The sequence below is a fragment of the Dermatophagoides farinae genome, chromosome 7 (assembly GCF_024713945.1).
Source record: "Dermatophagoides farinae isolate YC_2012a chromosome 7, ASM2471394v1, whole genome shotgun sequence".
Classification (NCBI taxonomy): domain Eukaryota; kingdom Metazoa; phylum Arthropoda; class Arachnida; order Sarcoptiformes; family Pyroglyphidae; genus Dermatophagoides; species Dermatophagoides farinae.
The window spans coordinates 747,239-764,664 of NC_134683.1; the positions used below are offsets into that span (position 1 = coordinate 747,239).

The window sequence follows — 17,426 nt, forward strand, 5'->3', positions numbered from 1 at the left end:
TAACAAAATTGCTGAATTGACAAAAAATCAAAAAGAAAAGAAAAAATTTTTTGGCTTCGATCATCATTAATATTTGTCGTTATTATCATGGAATTTCTTACTTGATTTGACTTTATCATATATGAACGGAAACAAGTCAAGTGAAAAAAAACGCCTACCAAATAAAAAAAAATTTCATTTCATCATCAAAAAAAAAAATCCTGATACAATGTTGATCAGATGATAATGATTAATGAATGATTCGTGATATGTTCGTGATACTCCAATTGACTTTGAATGTAACCAATTGTATTGACTACTGGATTCGTGAATAAAGTTTTTTACCATAAATGGCAAACAACAACAGCCATGGAAAAGGAAAAGAATCGAATTTCGAAATCTGATTACCAATTGATCATGATGATGATGATAATGATCAATCGATCATCATTAGTGTTCATTTCATTAGCCTCAATAAAACAAAGTATTGCAGAAAAAGGAACCTAACAATGACAACGACGACGACAAAAAAAATATCGATTTAATGGACGATGTGACAAGTCATCTCATCGATTCATTATATAGAGAATCTTTCAACCTTGAAATTCAAGAAACGTTGCATTTTTTAAATTCCATTACAAATGGTTATTTCATCCGAATTCGGATTCATTTTTTTTCACATCCAAATGGCTATAGAAACAAAAACTATTGATCAATCTGACTATAAATGTCAATGTTCAACAACAATAGATTAAAAACAACAAAACCATTTTTTTGTGTTGTTTGATGAAAATCAAATTATGTAAATTGCTTGATTATAACAACAACAACAACTACTACCTTTACATTTATCAAATGGGAATCACGTATCCACATCAAGCAAATATGTTCAATTCCAATACACAACAGATCAATTTATTCTGTGTGTGTGTGTGTATGAATTTCCATAATTCGGTCATATGAAAACATTATGAATATGGAAAATCATGACAGAATAAAAAGTGGCTAAAAATATCGTCCCGGTGAAGAGAAAAAAAATCCAAAGCAATTATGTAAACAGAGAAAATTTCAAAAGTTTCAATTCCCAAACTTCATCATCATTATCATTTGTATACAAGCTGAAATTATGATAATATGTATCTCATCATCATCATCATCATCATCATTACGGAAATGTTAACGACAAACAAAAACCATTTTCATTATTATTATAATGAACTTGAGATTCATTATAATATAATCAAATGGCCGATTGTTTGGAAAATAATCAACAAATCATTCATACAGTAGCACAAAACATCATTACCATTTTGAACAATCGACTAAATGAAATGTTTTTTTTTTGTTCTCTCGATGATGTTTTTGTCTTTGTATCCATGTAAGTTTGTTTTTGTTTTTGTTTTAATTCGGAAATTCCGGTTTCCGGGAAACATTTTTTTTTCAATTCCCTTTGAGGGACTACACACACATGCATGTATTTATTTTCATTTCTATAGAATAAACAGAAAAAAGAATTTCATATGATACAAACAACAAGCTAATATTTATTATAGTCATTTTTGTCAAACATGCATGCACACACACACACACACACACACAATGATGATGATGACAAAATTTTCCAATTCATGTGTCTAACATAATTCTTAATTAATCAAATAATAATAATTTAGTCATATGCATGAATTTGCCAGAGAAAAAAAAATCTATCGTAAATCATGTAGTTTTTTTTTATTTGAAATGAAATTTTGACCAAATTTTTCCAACAACAGTGAAAATAGTTGGAAAAATTTGCCGAATGGTTTATAGTTGATTTATTGTGGTCATTCATATATAATAGCAACCACCAAAGATAATCATCATCATTATTATTATTATTATCCGATGAGTTTCATAGTCATGGTTCATTATCATAATGATGATGATGATCTTGATGATTATCTTTTTGATCCATTTGGATTGTAGAAACTAGAAAAATTATTCATCAACATAAAACACAGCAAAAAAAAAAAAAACCGAACCAGAATTTATTTTCATGGTTGGTTGACCATCACAATAAATGGTCATTCGGTTTATTCTCTCTTTCTCTCTCTCATTCGTTTTTTTATGTCATTACAAAAATTGGATCAATCGAATTTTTTTCTGGGTAATTATCAAAATTGAATTTGTGTCATTCCGTTGTGGTGGTCGGTTGATATTAATCAAATTCATTCCTGTTGGTTTTCGGCTAATCGAATTCAATTTATCGTTACTCAATGTGGTCATCTGATTTCATTGATTCAAATTTTTTTTTGTCACACAATAAAAAAAAATTTACATCCAAATTCACTTTTGATTTTGATTAATTGATTGATTGATAGATTGAAATGTTAGCAATTCTGTATGTGTGGTTATCGTTATGGTTTCCCTGCAATAATGACATTTTTCTCATAAATTCCAGCCAGTAACACACACACACATACACATAAACAGGTAAACATTTGATTAATGACAATGATGATGTAATTTGTGATTCTATAGAATATATTGAATGAAATTCTGTAGATTCCAATCATTAAAAAAAATGCTACAACACATAGATTATATATATAATAAACACGGACACACAGGTAAAGAATTCTCTTTTTTATTATTTGAATTACACTAGGTTCCACTATTTTCCATGACCAAAAAATAAAATGGACATGAAATATAGACTGTGAATTTGTGTGTGTGTGTGTGTGTGTGAAACTTTTAGTTTTGTTCCATGATATAATCTATTTGTTGGATGTGTTCATACTTCTTGTATGTGTGTGTGTGTGTGATAACAACAATGACACGCAATGAAACACACACACACACACACACACATATACCGATAAAAAAAACTCATAATCCTGAGTTATTTCTAAACAAAACCACAATGTTTAATATAACAATGTGTTTGCGTGTGTGTGTGTGTATGTATGGACAAGAACAATAGCAAAAAAAAAAAATTTTGAAACCAAAAGAAAAAAAATGGACCAGCCTTATGAGAGTTTCAAAATGAATGAATGAATGATAAAAAAACAAAAAAAAACCAAAATATTTGAGGTAAAATAAAGACCAAGAATTGAGAGAGTATGTTCTGGAATTGGGTTTCTCGGTCGGTCGGTTTGAATCATCATCATCATCATCATCATCAACACAAGAATCTATCCATTCATGAATAAATTCGAATGATTCACCTTCTATATCATCAAGATTGCTATTACTATATATTATTGAGGATTAACAGTTTCCATTCCAGTGGTAGTAGTATTAGTAGTAATGGTAGCAGTAATATTCATAAAAGAATATTCTTTACATTTGATTTATAAAAAAATTATACTTAACCACTACTTAACTTATACTAACGAACAACAGAAAAAAACATGCATTTGCAATACTATCCCTTTTTCACCGGATACTCAGAATATTCCCGATTCCACATCTACACACATATATTATATTAACTATATATATTTCTAATATGCCACTACTTTGTTTCATGTTTTTTTTCTATAAACAGAATTTCTATCAAATTCTATTTGCGTGCATACGATTCTTGGACCAAGTCTGTCTGTTTGTTGTAAATCGTTCGATTTTTTTTCTCTTTCTCTCTATGTTTTTATGTGTGGTATGTTTATGTTGTTCGTTTTTTTTTCTACTCTTCTTCTACTTACCATCATCATCGTCATCATCAAACATCAACATTATCATCATCATCATCATCATCATCATCATCGTTTTTAAGAATCATCCTCTTGAAGAATTTTTTTTTTCGTTTTGCTCATTTTTCCCATATCATACATCCGGTTTTTTTCTTATTCTTCTTCACTCCACTTCATTATCTACAATTATCAAATTCAAAAGAGTGAAAAAAATGAATTCCAATGATGATAATATAATGTGTGTGTGTGTGTGTGTTTGGGTTTGTTTGTTGATTACATAGCTTTGATTTGATAGTCTTTGAAAATTGCCAAACAGCAATATTCATTCTACATCGATTCATCAATGATGATAATTCTATTAGTGATGTGTAAACTAATCTGATTTAGATTGATTGGATGAATATTTGCCTGTGTATCAACCTTAATATATTAGGTTCAGATTAATTAATTAGTGTAATCAATCGAATTATTTGGATATCATCATTACATTTTGATAACGATGACTTAATTATCAATCATTGTGTGTGTGTTTGTGTTTGAACACAATATTCATTCATCATAATCGATGACATCGAAATAATAGAATCCAATCAAATTGATCAACAAAAAAAAAATTTTTTTATTCAGGTCAACTGTTTTTCTTGTGTCTGTTAATTTTAACATCCCAAAAAAGGTAAGAATATTATTTTTTTTTATATTTTAATAAAGGTTATTCTGGTGCAACATCATCATCATCATCATCATCTTTATTTGATCGTAGATGATAGAATAAATTCATTCACATTGTTTAGCTTGAATATGTTCGTGTATGTGTGTGTGTGTGTGTGTGTGTGTGTGTGGGAATTTCCGTGGCATCGGAATATATAAATATTATAATTTTTTTCTTATTTTTTTTCGTCATCATCGTCATCGACCTCGTTTTGGAAACGATAATTCGACAAAACAACGTCGATGGTCGAGGTTAATAATGACGTATGAACTATGATCATCATCATCATCATCGCCATAGCCATTTATTCATTCGACAATGACACTGATGTTCAGGATGATGATAAATATGGAAGAAAAAACGCCCACACATACAAAAATAACAATTTGATTTGAACTTTAAAAAAAGACAGCAATAGAAAAAAAACAAATGTCGATTGAACGGGATTTTTTTTTTGTTTCATTCTATTTTTATTTTATTTTTTGCTACAAACAAAAATCTATCAATTAACGGACAATGGAATCAATCGAATCAATCGAATCTTTTTTTTTGGCTTTTATTGTCCACAAAATTGTTATTCAAATTGATTGATTGATATGTGTGTGTGTTTGTGTGTTCATGTCGATACATTCACAATGTTCTTTATGGATCGATTGATGAAATTCAATTTAAATCGTATCGAATCGAATCGAATCGAATGCAAATTGAAAAACAAAATAATCAATCAAACAGAACAAATAAAATAAAAAATAGATGAAAGAGAAATAATTGCTACATTTAAAAAAAAACTTGAACAATCTCTCTCTCTTTTTCTCATGTTCATTCTGTGAACAATCTTCGTCATCATATATAAAAACGAATTAATGATCGTAAAAAATATAATATATGAAAAATGAATATTATTACATCTTTTTATTTCTTCTCTTATCTTTATACTACGAAAAGAAGAATAATGAACAAGAATTCAATTCTTGATTCTATGCAATTTATTTGTTTTCTGTTCCATGTTTAATGGCATATTCATTCATTCATTCATTCATTGTAACAACAGCAGCAACAAAAATCATATAAATGTAGCAATAAAATAATAAATAATAATGACAATAACAATAATTTTTTTGTCTGTCTGTCTGTTTGTTTGTTTGTTTGAATGCAAAAAATAAAAAACAAATAAAATGCAAAGCTAAAAGCAAAATGAATGAATGAATGAATATTTCAAACATATGAAAGCTTTACAAAACTTGACATATTTTCATTTTTTTTTTGTTGTTCAGAAATGAGAAAAACAACTAAGATTGAATGATGATTATGAGAATCCTTTTAAATTTCAAAAACATCATTGATCCTCAAAACGGATTCTTTTGAATATACAAATCAACCAATACAGTGTGGAGATGGAATCGTTTTTTTTCTGTTTTGTTTTGTCGAAAATCAGTTGAGACAACAAAAAAAAAAACAAAAACCAAATTATGATTTTTTTCTCTCTCTTCTAAAAAACAACAACAACAAACATATTTTGGCCATTCATTTGTGTGATGGTTATATATTTTATTTTTGGGTTTTCTTTTTTTTCCCATATTTATATATCTATATACACTAATTGTGAAATGATGAATGTTTTTTTTTTGCTTGTGATGAGAAACAAAATATTGATGCTGATGCTGGTGGTGGTGGTGGTGGTGGTTGTTACCGAAAATAAAACCACAGAGAGAGAAAGAAAAACAATTCTTATGTTTCTATCTTTAGAGAATCTTCTTCATCATCATCATTTTCCCGCTACACACACACACAGACTATAAACATTCTAAATATCAATTTAATATGTGTGTGTGTGTGTGTTTTTTATTTGAATTGAGTGAATCCTCAAAGCTGTGCTGGCTATTGCTAATGACTGTGATGACTGTGTGTGTTTGAATATGAATGATGTAATTGATACATAACAAAATTGCCTGGGTACCGGTTTTTTTTGTTTTCTTTCTCATGAAATATGGTCTAAAAAACTAGCATTTTTTTTATTTGTTTAGCCATTATGCATCCATAGTTTGAATGAATTTTCGTAGAATTTTTTTTTTGTTCCTGGAACGGGAACTTCTCTCTGTCATGTGTTTGCGTGTTTTTCTTGTTGTTGCTGGTGATGATGAATCAAGTTTATTCACAAATGTACGCAATGATGTCTTGTGAAACTTTTTTTTTTTGCCTGTTTTTTATTTTGTTTTTACATGCAACACGAAATATTATCATCATCATCATCATCATTAATTTATTAAAGATGATGTTGTTGTTGGTTGGTTTAAAAAAAAAAAATTCATTTTCCGTTCCAAATTCAAATATATTCAATCAACATTGTTGTTTTTTATTCGTTTGGGTGAAACACACACACCCACACAACAGCAACAATGTGACGTCAACAATTTTAATGAATTGAAACTTTTTTTTGTTGGTAGTTCGACAAACCTTTTTTTAAAAAAAAAAATCCGTTGCTCATCATCATCATTGTCGTCGTTGTTGTTGTTGTTCCAATCCGATTATATTTTAGATACAATTCGTTCATCATCATCATTCATGAATGTTTTGTGTCTTATTCAAGATTCTTCTGCTTCTTTTTTTTTGGATATTTTAATTTTAAATGTCAAAACCGACTTTTTTTTGGAAAGCTCGTCGATGGTGGTGTTGGTGGAACTTCGATCGATTCATTTTATCGATTAGTGAAAGTGAAATGAAATTAGGTTTTTTTGTCATATTTTTTGAACAAAATACTCTAAATGATGATGATGATGATGATGATTATGGATGATGACCTTGACTGCGTTTGCGTTTTCGTTTTTTATTTTGTTCAGAATTTTTCTTTTTAATCACTATTTTTCTTCGATTTTTTTTTCTTTCTATTCCACACACTTTAGAACTTGAGAAAAAAAAATTTCCGTCTCTCTCTCTCTCTCTCTCTCTCTCTCTCTCTATTCTTTGGATTGATTTTTTCTTCATTTCTTTACCACACACATAACGAAAATTCCATTTGTTTGGTTGGTTGGCTGGATGGATGGATGGTTAATTTCAGCAAAAAAAAAAGATACCGAAATGAAATGAAATCAGATTGATTGGAAAATCTAATAATCAAATTCATTCGAGAATTGGAATTTTTTTTTCATTTTAAATTGAATATATAAGCCCAATGGATGCTCAATGTTATTGTCTCTCGTCATCATCGTCATCACATCTCATATTCCTCATCATTACTTCTAAACAAAAACAGTTCTCTGGGACACACTATTCAATATGATCGATTGATTTTAATCAATTAATTAATTCAAAGTGGACATATCCTAAACGATAGAAAAAGTGGTAAAAAAACATCATCATCATCATCATCATTAACAACCTCTCTACATGTGTGTCTTATCTTTGATCATTTTTTTTTCTTGTTCTAATTTCAAAAAAGTGGCTGGAAAGATAAGAATTTTTTTTTTTTTTTTGGTTGTGAATTCATTCAATGACATCATCAGCGAAAAATATTACCTACGATTTACCAAAAATGAAAAAAACATGCCATCAACATTTGCAAGAGCTTGTTCCATTATATTGAAACCATTGTTTTGTTCCACCACCACCACTACCATCATCAACAACAACAACAGCATTGAATTAAGATGTTTATTTGGTGTGTTTGAATTCTTAACAAACAAACAAAAAACAAGACAATTGTGTGTGTAGGTGTGTGTGTGTAACATATAATAAACAATTATAAAATGTTACTACTTGCCTATTCTGAATATGATCTATATCGTGATGGCCAAATACCTGGCCGTGTTGGTCCATTACCAACATATTCACCGGATGAAGCTGCTTGTCTTAAAGATCGTAAATGGTGGGCATTCTTATTGTCCAGTATATTTACATTTTTAGCCGGAATTTTTATTGTTTTAATATATCGATTTTTTGAATTCATATTCTCTGGTGTATTATTTGGTTCATCATCATCATCACAACAACAACAACAATCCGGTGGACAAGGTCCCGGTAATAAACAACAACAACAACAACAGCAACAACAACAAGGTCATCATGGTGGCAATAAAGATTTATTATTAGAATCATCATCATGTGATCTTAAAGATCTCAAATCACATAGCCTAACCGATTCACAACCATTAATACAACAAGAATTAGGATGGATGACCGAAGCAAAAGATTGGGCCGGTGAATTAATATCCGGCCAATCTACTACTGGCCGTATATTGGTCGTACTTGTATTCCTATTATCAATTGCATCATTAGTTATCTATTTTTTGGATGCATCCAAGTAAGTGGGCGATGGAAATGATTTTTTTTTTTTTTTTTTTGGTTTCACCATGAATGAAAACTTTGATAGAATTTTCTTACCAATTCCTTAGCCCGAAAAAAAAAATTAAAAATAGAACAATATAATGTCCATGTAGTGTTGAAAACAAATCAAACTAATAATATCTATTCTATCTCTCTCTTTCTCTATTTTTTTTTCTTTCTAAACATTCAATTTATAACAACTTTTGATTGGAAACTTTTTTTTTTTTTGGTTTCCATCCACCTACACACCTACCTACCTACACACCGATTTCCATTGAATGAAAACTTTTCTTCCTTTTGCTTATTTTTCAAATATAATAACAGTACTGGTCCACCTGGTGCTGGGTAATTATTCAAATAATCCACATAAACACAAACATGCGCACACATAATGCCTTGATTTATCATTGATCATTTTTTCTTTCTATTTTTTTCGTTTGTTTATTTCTTTCTCTCTTTGTTTGTTTGTTTGTTTTTTCGTTTCCTTTTTTTTCCTACTACAACACCTTCCTGTACACCTTCCTTTTATTGTTTGTGTCATTTGTTTTTTTTTATTATAAAAATCACTACCACCAAATTTTCTTCTTTACACATTTTTAATCCACAAACAACGTATCCATCCAACAAAAAAAAAAATTAATTACAAAACATCATTCATTCTCATCAAATTATACAATACACACAGTGATAGTGTTGAAAAATGTCAGAAATGGAATGAAAATCCAACACAACAAGTGGATCTGGCATTGAACATCTTTTTTATGGTTTATTTTTTTATACGAGTAAGTTTTTCTTTTAGTCCAAAAAAAAAAAAAAATTTTTTTTTTTTTGTAATCGAATTTTTTGCTTTTTTATTTTCACAGTTTATAGCTGCTTCCGATAAACTTTGGTTCATGTTAGAGCTTTATTCATTTGTCGATTATTTCACTATTCCACCGTCGTTTGTGTCAATATATGTGGATCGTACTTGGATTGGTAAGTGTAAAACTGATTTTTTTTCCGATGAAAACCCCTTTTTTTCTTTTCCCAGAAAAACAAAAACAAGTGAGAATAATCGACGAACAGGAAAAAAAATCAATAGAATTAGCATTAGGCCAAGAATAATAAAATGAATGTATGAATCCCAGTCTGAAACTTTTTTTGCACACGAAAACTGGTGATAATTCAAAATGTTGAAATTTGTTTTGTTTTCTCATTGTTCAATTGTAATCCAAATATTTATTTTTCATTTCATTTTAGTTTGTTTTTTTTATCGAGCAAACGGCAAAAAATGAATTTTTCATTGTAATTCATTCATGTTTCTTTTTTTATGTAAATAATGATGATGGTGATGGTGATGATTATTTTCTCGCTCACTCACTCAATCTTTTGACAAATAGAAAAAAATTCGATCATCATCACCACCGCCCATACACAAACACACGCAGACAGACATTTATTGTGAAATAGAATTTTGAATGTGAATTGTCATTGTGTCAGTTTTGTCAAGTTTTTTTTTATTAATTTTTCTTCGTCTTTTTTTTGTTTCATTTATTTTTTTAAAAAAAATAATGTGCAAGGTTTACGTTTTTTACGTGCACTACGTTTAATGTCATTTCCAGATATATTACAATATCTAAATGTATTGAAAACATCATCATCGATACGTTTAGCTCAATTAGTATCGATTGTAGTGTCGGTCTGGTTGACGGCAGCCGGTCTCATACATTTGGTATGTGAAAAATGTTTTTTTTTCATCCTTTTATTGAATTTTTGTTGTTGTTGTTGTTGTTTAATTTCAATACGTTTCTTCCAGCTCGAAAATTCTGGTGATCCATTAAATTTTGATAATGGCCATTTCATATCCTATTGGGAATGTGTATATTTTCTCATTGTTACCATGTCAACTGTAAGTGTTTCTTTTATTTAAATGTAAATCAATCAATCGATAATTTTTTAAATTTCATTTTCAAGGTCGGATATGGTGATATACATTGCACAACAACATTGGGTCGTACATTTATTGTTTTATTTATTCTCGTTGGTTTGGTAAGTTATTTATGGATAATTATCTATGCAATGATCGTAGCTAAATTTATATATTTGATTGATTGATGATAAAAGGCCGTATTTGCATCATTGGTACCCGAAATAACTGAACTAGTTGGCCATCCATCTAAATATGCGGGAAATTATCAGAAAAATCCAGCCAAAAAGTATGATTTTTAATGAAAAATTTTTTTTGATCGATGAAAGTATCTTGTTTTTTTTTGCGTATAGGCATATCGTTGTCTGTGGTCATATCACATATGAAAGTGTAAGCCATTTTCTAAAAGATTTTCTACACGAAGATCGTGAAGATGTTGATGTTGAAGTTGTATTTCTGCATCGAAAACCACCGGATCTGGAACTAGAAGGTCTGATTAAACGACATTTTACAACCGTAGCATTTTTCCAAGGTTCCGTAATGAATCCAATCGATTTGAATCGTGTCAAAGTACATGAAGCTGATGCATGTCTTGTATTATCGAATAAATATTGTCAAGATCCAGATGCAGAAGATGCGGCAAATATAATGCGTGTTATTTCAATAAAAAATTATAGCGATGATATTCGTGTCATCATTCAGCTAATGCAATATCATAATAAAGCCTATCTATTGAATATACCATCATGGAATTGGAAACGTGGTGATGATGTTATCTGTGTTAGTGAATTAAAATTAGGCTTTATTGCTCAATCATGTTTAGCTCCTGGTTTCAGTACAATGATGGCCAATCTATTTGCAATGCGTTCATTTAAAACGGTTAGTTTTTTTTTCTAATTTTGTTGAAATTTTTATTTGTTCTAATTTTTTTTCTCATCAATCAATAGTCACCGGATACACCGCAATGGCAAAATGATTATCTTTGTGGTACCGGTATGGAAATGTATACGGAAAATCTGAGCACAGCATTCGTTGCAATGACATTTGCTCAAGCAACAGAATTATGTTTTGTTAAATTAAAATTATTATTATTAGCTATTGAAGTGAATAATGAAGATGGCCAAACACAGATTGTGATCAATCCAAAAGGTACTATCCGTATACAGCAAAATACACAAGGATTTTTTATTGCACAAAGTGCCGATGAAGTTAAACGGTAAATTTACATAACTGGATTGGATTTGATTGATCGACAAATTTAATTTCAATTTCCAATTTTTTTTCTGTTTCTAGGGCACTTTGGTTCTGTAAAAATTGTCACGAAGATGTTAAAGATGAAAAATTGATTCGTAAATGTAAATGTAAAAATTGTAAGTTTCAAATATCTACAAGATCAAAAAAAACCCATTAGTTTTACCAGTGTTTACTATGAAAAATCAGTGGCAATTTTATTTCAACAACCAGAAAAAAAACTTTTTTCCAGTTGAATATATATAATCGTTGTAAATTTTTCTTTACGCCTGTTCATTTGTTTTTTGTTTCATCTTCAATTTTTGTCCACCATTTTTTTCATTTTATGTTTATGTTTTTTTTTGCATGATGATAAATATGTTTTGTGTTTTGGTTTGTTTACCATCGTTTATTGAGAGAAAACTTTTTTTTTTGCTTTCTTTATTTTTATTATTATCGTCCAAGTTTTGCTTTCATAAAGTTGTGTAAAGTTTTGGTCGTCATTGTCGTTTTTTTTGTTTTTGTTTTGTATGTTTCATCCCCATAATTCTTTTGTAGGGAGAGATTCTGATTCTGATTCCTAATCTCTCAAATTTCAATTGTCTATCTAATCGGATTCTATTCTTGATAGAATTCCTTGGTTGTCGTGTTTTCTTGCATGAATCTTTCTGTGTTTTTTTTTTGTTTTTTTTCATTATCAAATTCCAACATTGATAGATAAAGTCAATCGATTTTATTCCACACCACACACATTTCATTAAAGCATCAAATTTTTTTCTCTCTTTCTTTTTCTTTGTATCATGAAATTCTGCCACTGCTGCTGCTGCTGCTTCCATGGTTTCTTTGGGCTTATATTACCATAAAAATGTCATTGCTTAAAAAAAAATCAACCACAAAAAAAAATATTCTCTGGTTATCTACCCACCCGTTCAAAAACAACCGAATTCCATCATTTCTCTTTATTCCATATATCTATGTGTGTGTGTGTGCTTTGCTTGTGTTTTTTCATGTGATTTATCCATTTATCCATCCATCCATCCATTCATCCAGTGGGCGCAATATTCAAAAAAGGCGTTCGTGTTGTACAAGCGGTCAATAGTAATGTTATTAATCGTCATTCAAATACGATTACCACAAGATTATTGGATTCTACTGATCATCGTTCGTATTTTGTTTTATTCATATTTATTACTTCCACATTTTTTTTCTCTCTGTGTGCTTTATTTATGGTGCCATATATTCTTTTTTTTTTGTTTTTTCGTTCATCTAAATTTATTGTTATCGTTTTTTTTTGTGTTTTGAAAATTTTCCATCTTTTTTTTCCCCCCACACTCCAGTCTCTTTTATTCCCATCTTTCGATCAATTTTTCATTTGTCCCAATAATTTTTCTGTGTGTGTGTGTGTGTGTGTGCGTGTGTGTTTGAACAACAAGAATTTCTGAATGAAAAGTGAAAAAAGACACTAATCGATGATCCATTAAAAAAAGTCAATTTAGAAACTTTTTCTTGATCCAAAACAAACAACAGGCACCAGTTAGATGATGAATATTTTTTTTCAATTTTTTATTTTTTTAAATTTAAATTTTAAAAATTTTTCTCTTTCACTTTAACTAATCGCTAATCGAATTGAATTAAATTACACAAACAAACAAACAAAAACATCAACATAATAATAATAGACATATTAATAGATGAATCATGTCATCTAATCGATATGAACAATCATCAAATCGATAATAATTGTCATCAACGTATCGATAGTATTAGTAGTAATGATCAGTCATCATTACAACCACAAGATACTAGTGGCGGCGGTAATCATCATCATCATCGTCATCATCATCATCGACAACAACTACAACAATTACAAAGTTCAAATTTAATGGCCACCACCACTTCACGTAGTACAAGTAATATTCCTGGTTTATTATTATCAAAAAATTCTGCAACACCACCAACATCATCATCAACAACAACAACGTCGTTTATTAATTCAAATAATAATTTATCATTGATGAATATAACGACAAATCTTTCAATTATTGATAGTAGTAGTAGTAGTATGATGATGATGAATAGTCCACAATCACAATGTTCAACAACAGCAACAACAATTTTACCGAAATTATCAAGAAAATTTCGAGGTAAAACTTTTTTTTTGTTTCACAATATAGTAGGTTAATTATTTGTTCTTGTGCTGTTTTATGGTTGTTGTTGTTGTTGTTGTTGTTGGCACATTTTTTTTCATATGATAGCAAAATCTCACCGGTATTTGTTCATTCGTTGTTATATGGAATTTCGTAAATGATAATTTCAAAAACTAATTTTCACCAAAAAAAAAATCAAATTAAATTTGCACCTGAAAATTAAAAAAACACATTCCACACACGCACACACCACATCACACACTTTTTTGGATTCTTTTTTTTGGTTCTGCATGTGTTTTTCTAATTTCCGTTTTCATTCATTTTCCTATATATAAAAATGATTTATATTTTTTCTAAAATACCAACTAATTCATCTTTTTTTCTTTCCATTTCATTTAAAAAAAAAAATTTAAAATTCTGCTAAATTTATGTGTGCGTTTTGCCATTTTTGTCTCTCTCTCTTTCTCTCTCGCTCTCCATGTGTATTCTGTCCACGTTCAATGTCATTCATCGTCATCATTTTTAAAAAAAAATTTCCGCTTTTTTTCTGCTCAAATAATCACTAAATTTATGTCTGTGTTTTCTACCTGCGTGTGTATTTTTTAAATAGCAGATGGTTTTGGTGATCCAAGTGAAAGCAGTAAGTGTGTTTTATGTGTTTGTTTGTTTTTTTGTTTGCTTTGATCTATCTATCCATCCATCCACCCACTCACATACATCAATTGATGATGTGTATGTGTGTATATTATTTCGTTATTTTATTGTCATGTTGAAAAGTTAAAGTTTCCGTTTGAAATTTTTGTTGTTTATAAAAATAAATTTAATATAATATATTGACGACGATAATAATCATTTTTTTTTTATTTCACTTGTTTCCAGTGCATCTAATACCACCTACATCTGGTTCATCTACTGGTGGTAGACGTGCAGCACGTAATGGTAAACATCAACTTGGTAATATTGCCGGACAATTAACTGCTGCTATCGGTACTAAACAACAACAACAACCGAATGCACATAGTCCGGTAAAACAATCGGGAATTACAGCCATCCCTGGAACGGCAACATCTCAACAACAACAACCTACTGGATCATCTTTTGGACCACAAATGCATCTAGCATATGAAGTGAAAAAATTAATGTAAATATATCTAATTAGTGAATGGATTTAAGTTTTGAAATTTTTTTTTTAAACTTAGGCCAGCTGCAGCACGTCCTACAGATGGTGGGACATCCGTATCGGTTGCACCATCAGCCGGATTTATTGATTCAAAAGATTTTGATTTTGAAAAAACTGAAATGAAATATGATTCAACCGGCATGTTTCATTGGTGTCCAGCTAGGCCAATTGAAGATTGTATATTGGATCGTAATCAGGCAGCAATGACCGTATTGAATGGACATGTTGTTGTTTGTTTGTTTGCCGATCCAGATTCACCATTGATTGGTTTACGTAATCTGGTTATGCCTTTAAGGTTTGTGTATTGTTCATATATTGAGTTTATTTCTAATTCATTCAAATGAAATCATCATTACAGAGCTTCAAATTTTCATTATCATGAACTGAAACATGTTGTTATTGTTGGTAATGTTGATTATTTACGTCGTGAATGGAAAATGTTACAGAATCTACCAAAAATTAGTGTATTGAATGGATCACCATTATCACGTGCTGATCTTCGTGCTGTTAATATCAATCTATGCGATATGTGTGTCATTTTATCGGCTAAAATATCATCTAGCGATGATCCAACATTGGCGGATAAAGAAGCCATTTTGGCTAGTTTAAATATCAAAGCAATGACATTTGATGATACGATCGGTGTTATTACGAATAATGCTGCTTGTCCTGATCCTGGATCACGAATACCGGGTAGTTCACCACCACCATTAGTTGTCCAAAGACGTGGATCTGTTTATGGTTCAAATGTTCCATTGATAACCGAATTAGTCAATGATACGAATGTACAATTTTTAGATCAAGATGATGATGATGATCCGGATACAGAATTATATCTGACACAACCTTTTGCTTGTGGTACAGCATTCGCTGTGTCCGTATTGGATTCATTAATGTCCACGACATATTTCAATGCAAATGCATTAACACTAATACGTTCTTTGATAACTGGTGGTGCCACCCCAGAACTAGAGCTAATTCTAGCTGAAGGTGCCGGTCTTCGTGGTGGTTATTCAACATTGGAAACGCTGAAAAATCGAGACCGATGTCGAGCTGGACAGATATCATTATATGATGGACCATTGGCTAAATATGGTGAAAGTGGCAAATATGGTGACCTATTTGTCGCTGCCTTACGACAATATGGAATGTTATGTATTGGTGTTTATAGGTTTCGTGATACATCTGGTACGGCTGAAGCATCCACAAAACGTTATGTAATAACAAATCCACCAAATGACCTTATACTCATACCAAGTGATATGGTAAACAAAAAAAAAGTTTTATTTTTTACAGTTTTAACACTTTTTCTCCCCTTCCCCTATTTATAGATATTTGTTTTGTTACAATTTGATCCTGGTCTTGAATATTATAAAGATCGTAGCCGTGGTGCATCTAGACAATTATCATCAACAAGCGCTACATCCGGTGCTATGGGAACCAATAATTTACAATCCGGTAGTGTTGTTGGTGGTATTGGTGGTGGACCAGTAGTTGTATCACAACAACAACAACAACAACAACCGCAATCACAACCACCACAATCATCACAAACATCGAATATATTATCATCGGGCGTAAATACATCAATGATATCTAATAATCCTACAATGCCTACAGTGGCCGGTCAACATGGTAATATTGTTACTGGACAGCCACCAAGTTGACAAATACTCTGTAGTGCTCTGACTGACGGGCCATATTCATTCATTTAATTTATTGATTACATAATGTGCACATCTCAGAACAAATTCACTCAGCAAAAACAAAACAAAAAAATCATTCGTGATTCTATTGTCTTGTCATCATTCACATAACCATCATCACCATTGTCATCATTCAATAATCACATTGCCCGGCAGAAAATTTAACAAACAAACAAAAAAAAGAAAAAAAAACTCAACCATAACACCATAATCATATTTCAGAGCACTACAGCAAAAGAAAAGAAAACTTTCGAAAAATTGAAATTTGATGATTTTGTTTTTGTTTGTAAATATTTTTCAAACTTTTGTCCTCTTTTTTTCCCCTTCAAGTTTACAATTATTTTATTTTGTTGTTGTTGTTGTTGTTGTTGTTTTAATGAATTTTCCCATTTTACAATTTATAATTTAATCCATTTTTTTTCTTGCTGTTCTCCAGTATCATCCACCGTTATATTTGAAAAAAATGAACATATATTTGTAAAATTACTCACTTTTTGTGTGATCATTTTATGTGTTGTTGTTCTCCACATTCTGAATCCATTAAGTTCTATTAGTCAGTTAGTCGTATTCATTCAGTC

General features: G+C 30.2%; 1 protein-coding gene across 11 annotated transcripts; it reads left to right on the plus strand.

Annotated features, from left to right (window-relative positions):
• Positions 1-1,321: 1,321 nt before the first annotated feature.
• On the plus strand, positions 1,322-17,334 carry slo (calcium-activated potassium channel slo). Of its 11 annotated transcripts, none has more exons than XM_075733102.1 (20): positions 1,322-1,357; positions 3,509-4,323; positions 7,260-8,656; positions 9,004-9,024; positions 9,365-9,461; positions 9,543-9,654; positions 10,239-10,390; positions 10,475-10,567; positions 10,633-10,707; positions 10,783-10,874; positions 10,939-11,464; positions 11,533-11,801; positions 11,879-11,955; positions 12,866-12,976; positions 13,495-13,959; positions 14,573-14,602; positions 14,842-15,103; positions 15,162-15,437; positions 15,501-16,407; positions 16,474-17,334. In XM_075733102.1, the coding sequence occupies exons 3-20, from the start codon at positions 8,103-8,105 to the stop codon at positions 16,807-16,809; spliced, it is 4,455 nt and encodes a 1,484-aa protein (XP_075589217.1). In that variant the 5' UTR covers positions 1,322-1,357; positions 3,509-4,323; positions 7,260-8,102; the 3' UTR covers positions 16,810-17,334. The 11 variants fall into 11 exon arrangements, with proteins under 11 accessions (XP_075589217.1, XP_075589218.1, XP_075589220.1 ...); XM_075733103.1 differs by having other exon boundaries at positions 14,576-14,602; XM_075733105.1 differs by lacking the exon at positions 14,573-14,602.
• The last annotated feature ends 92 nt before the right edge of the window (positions 17,335-17,426 follow it).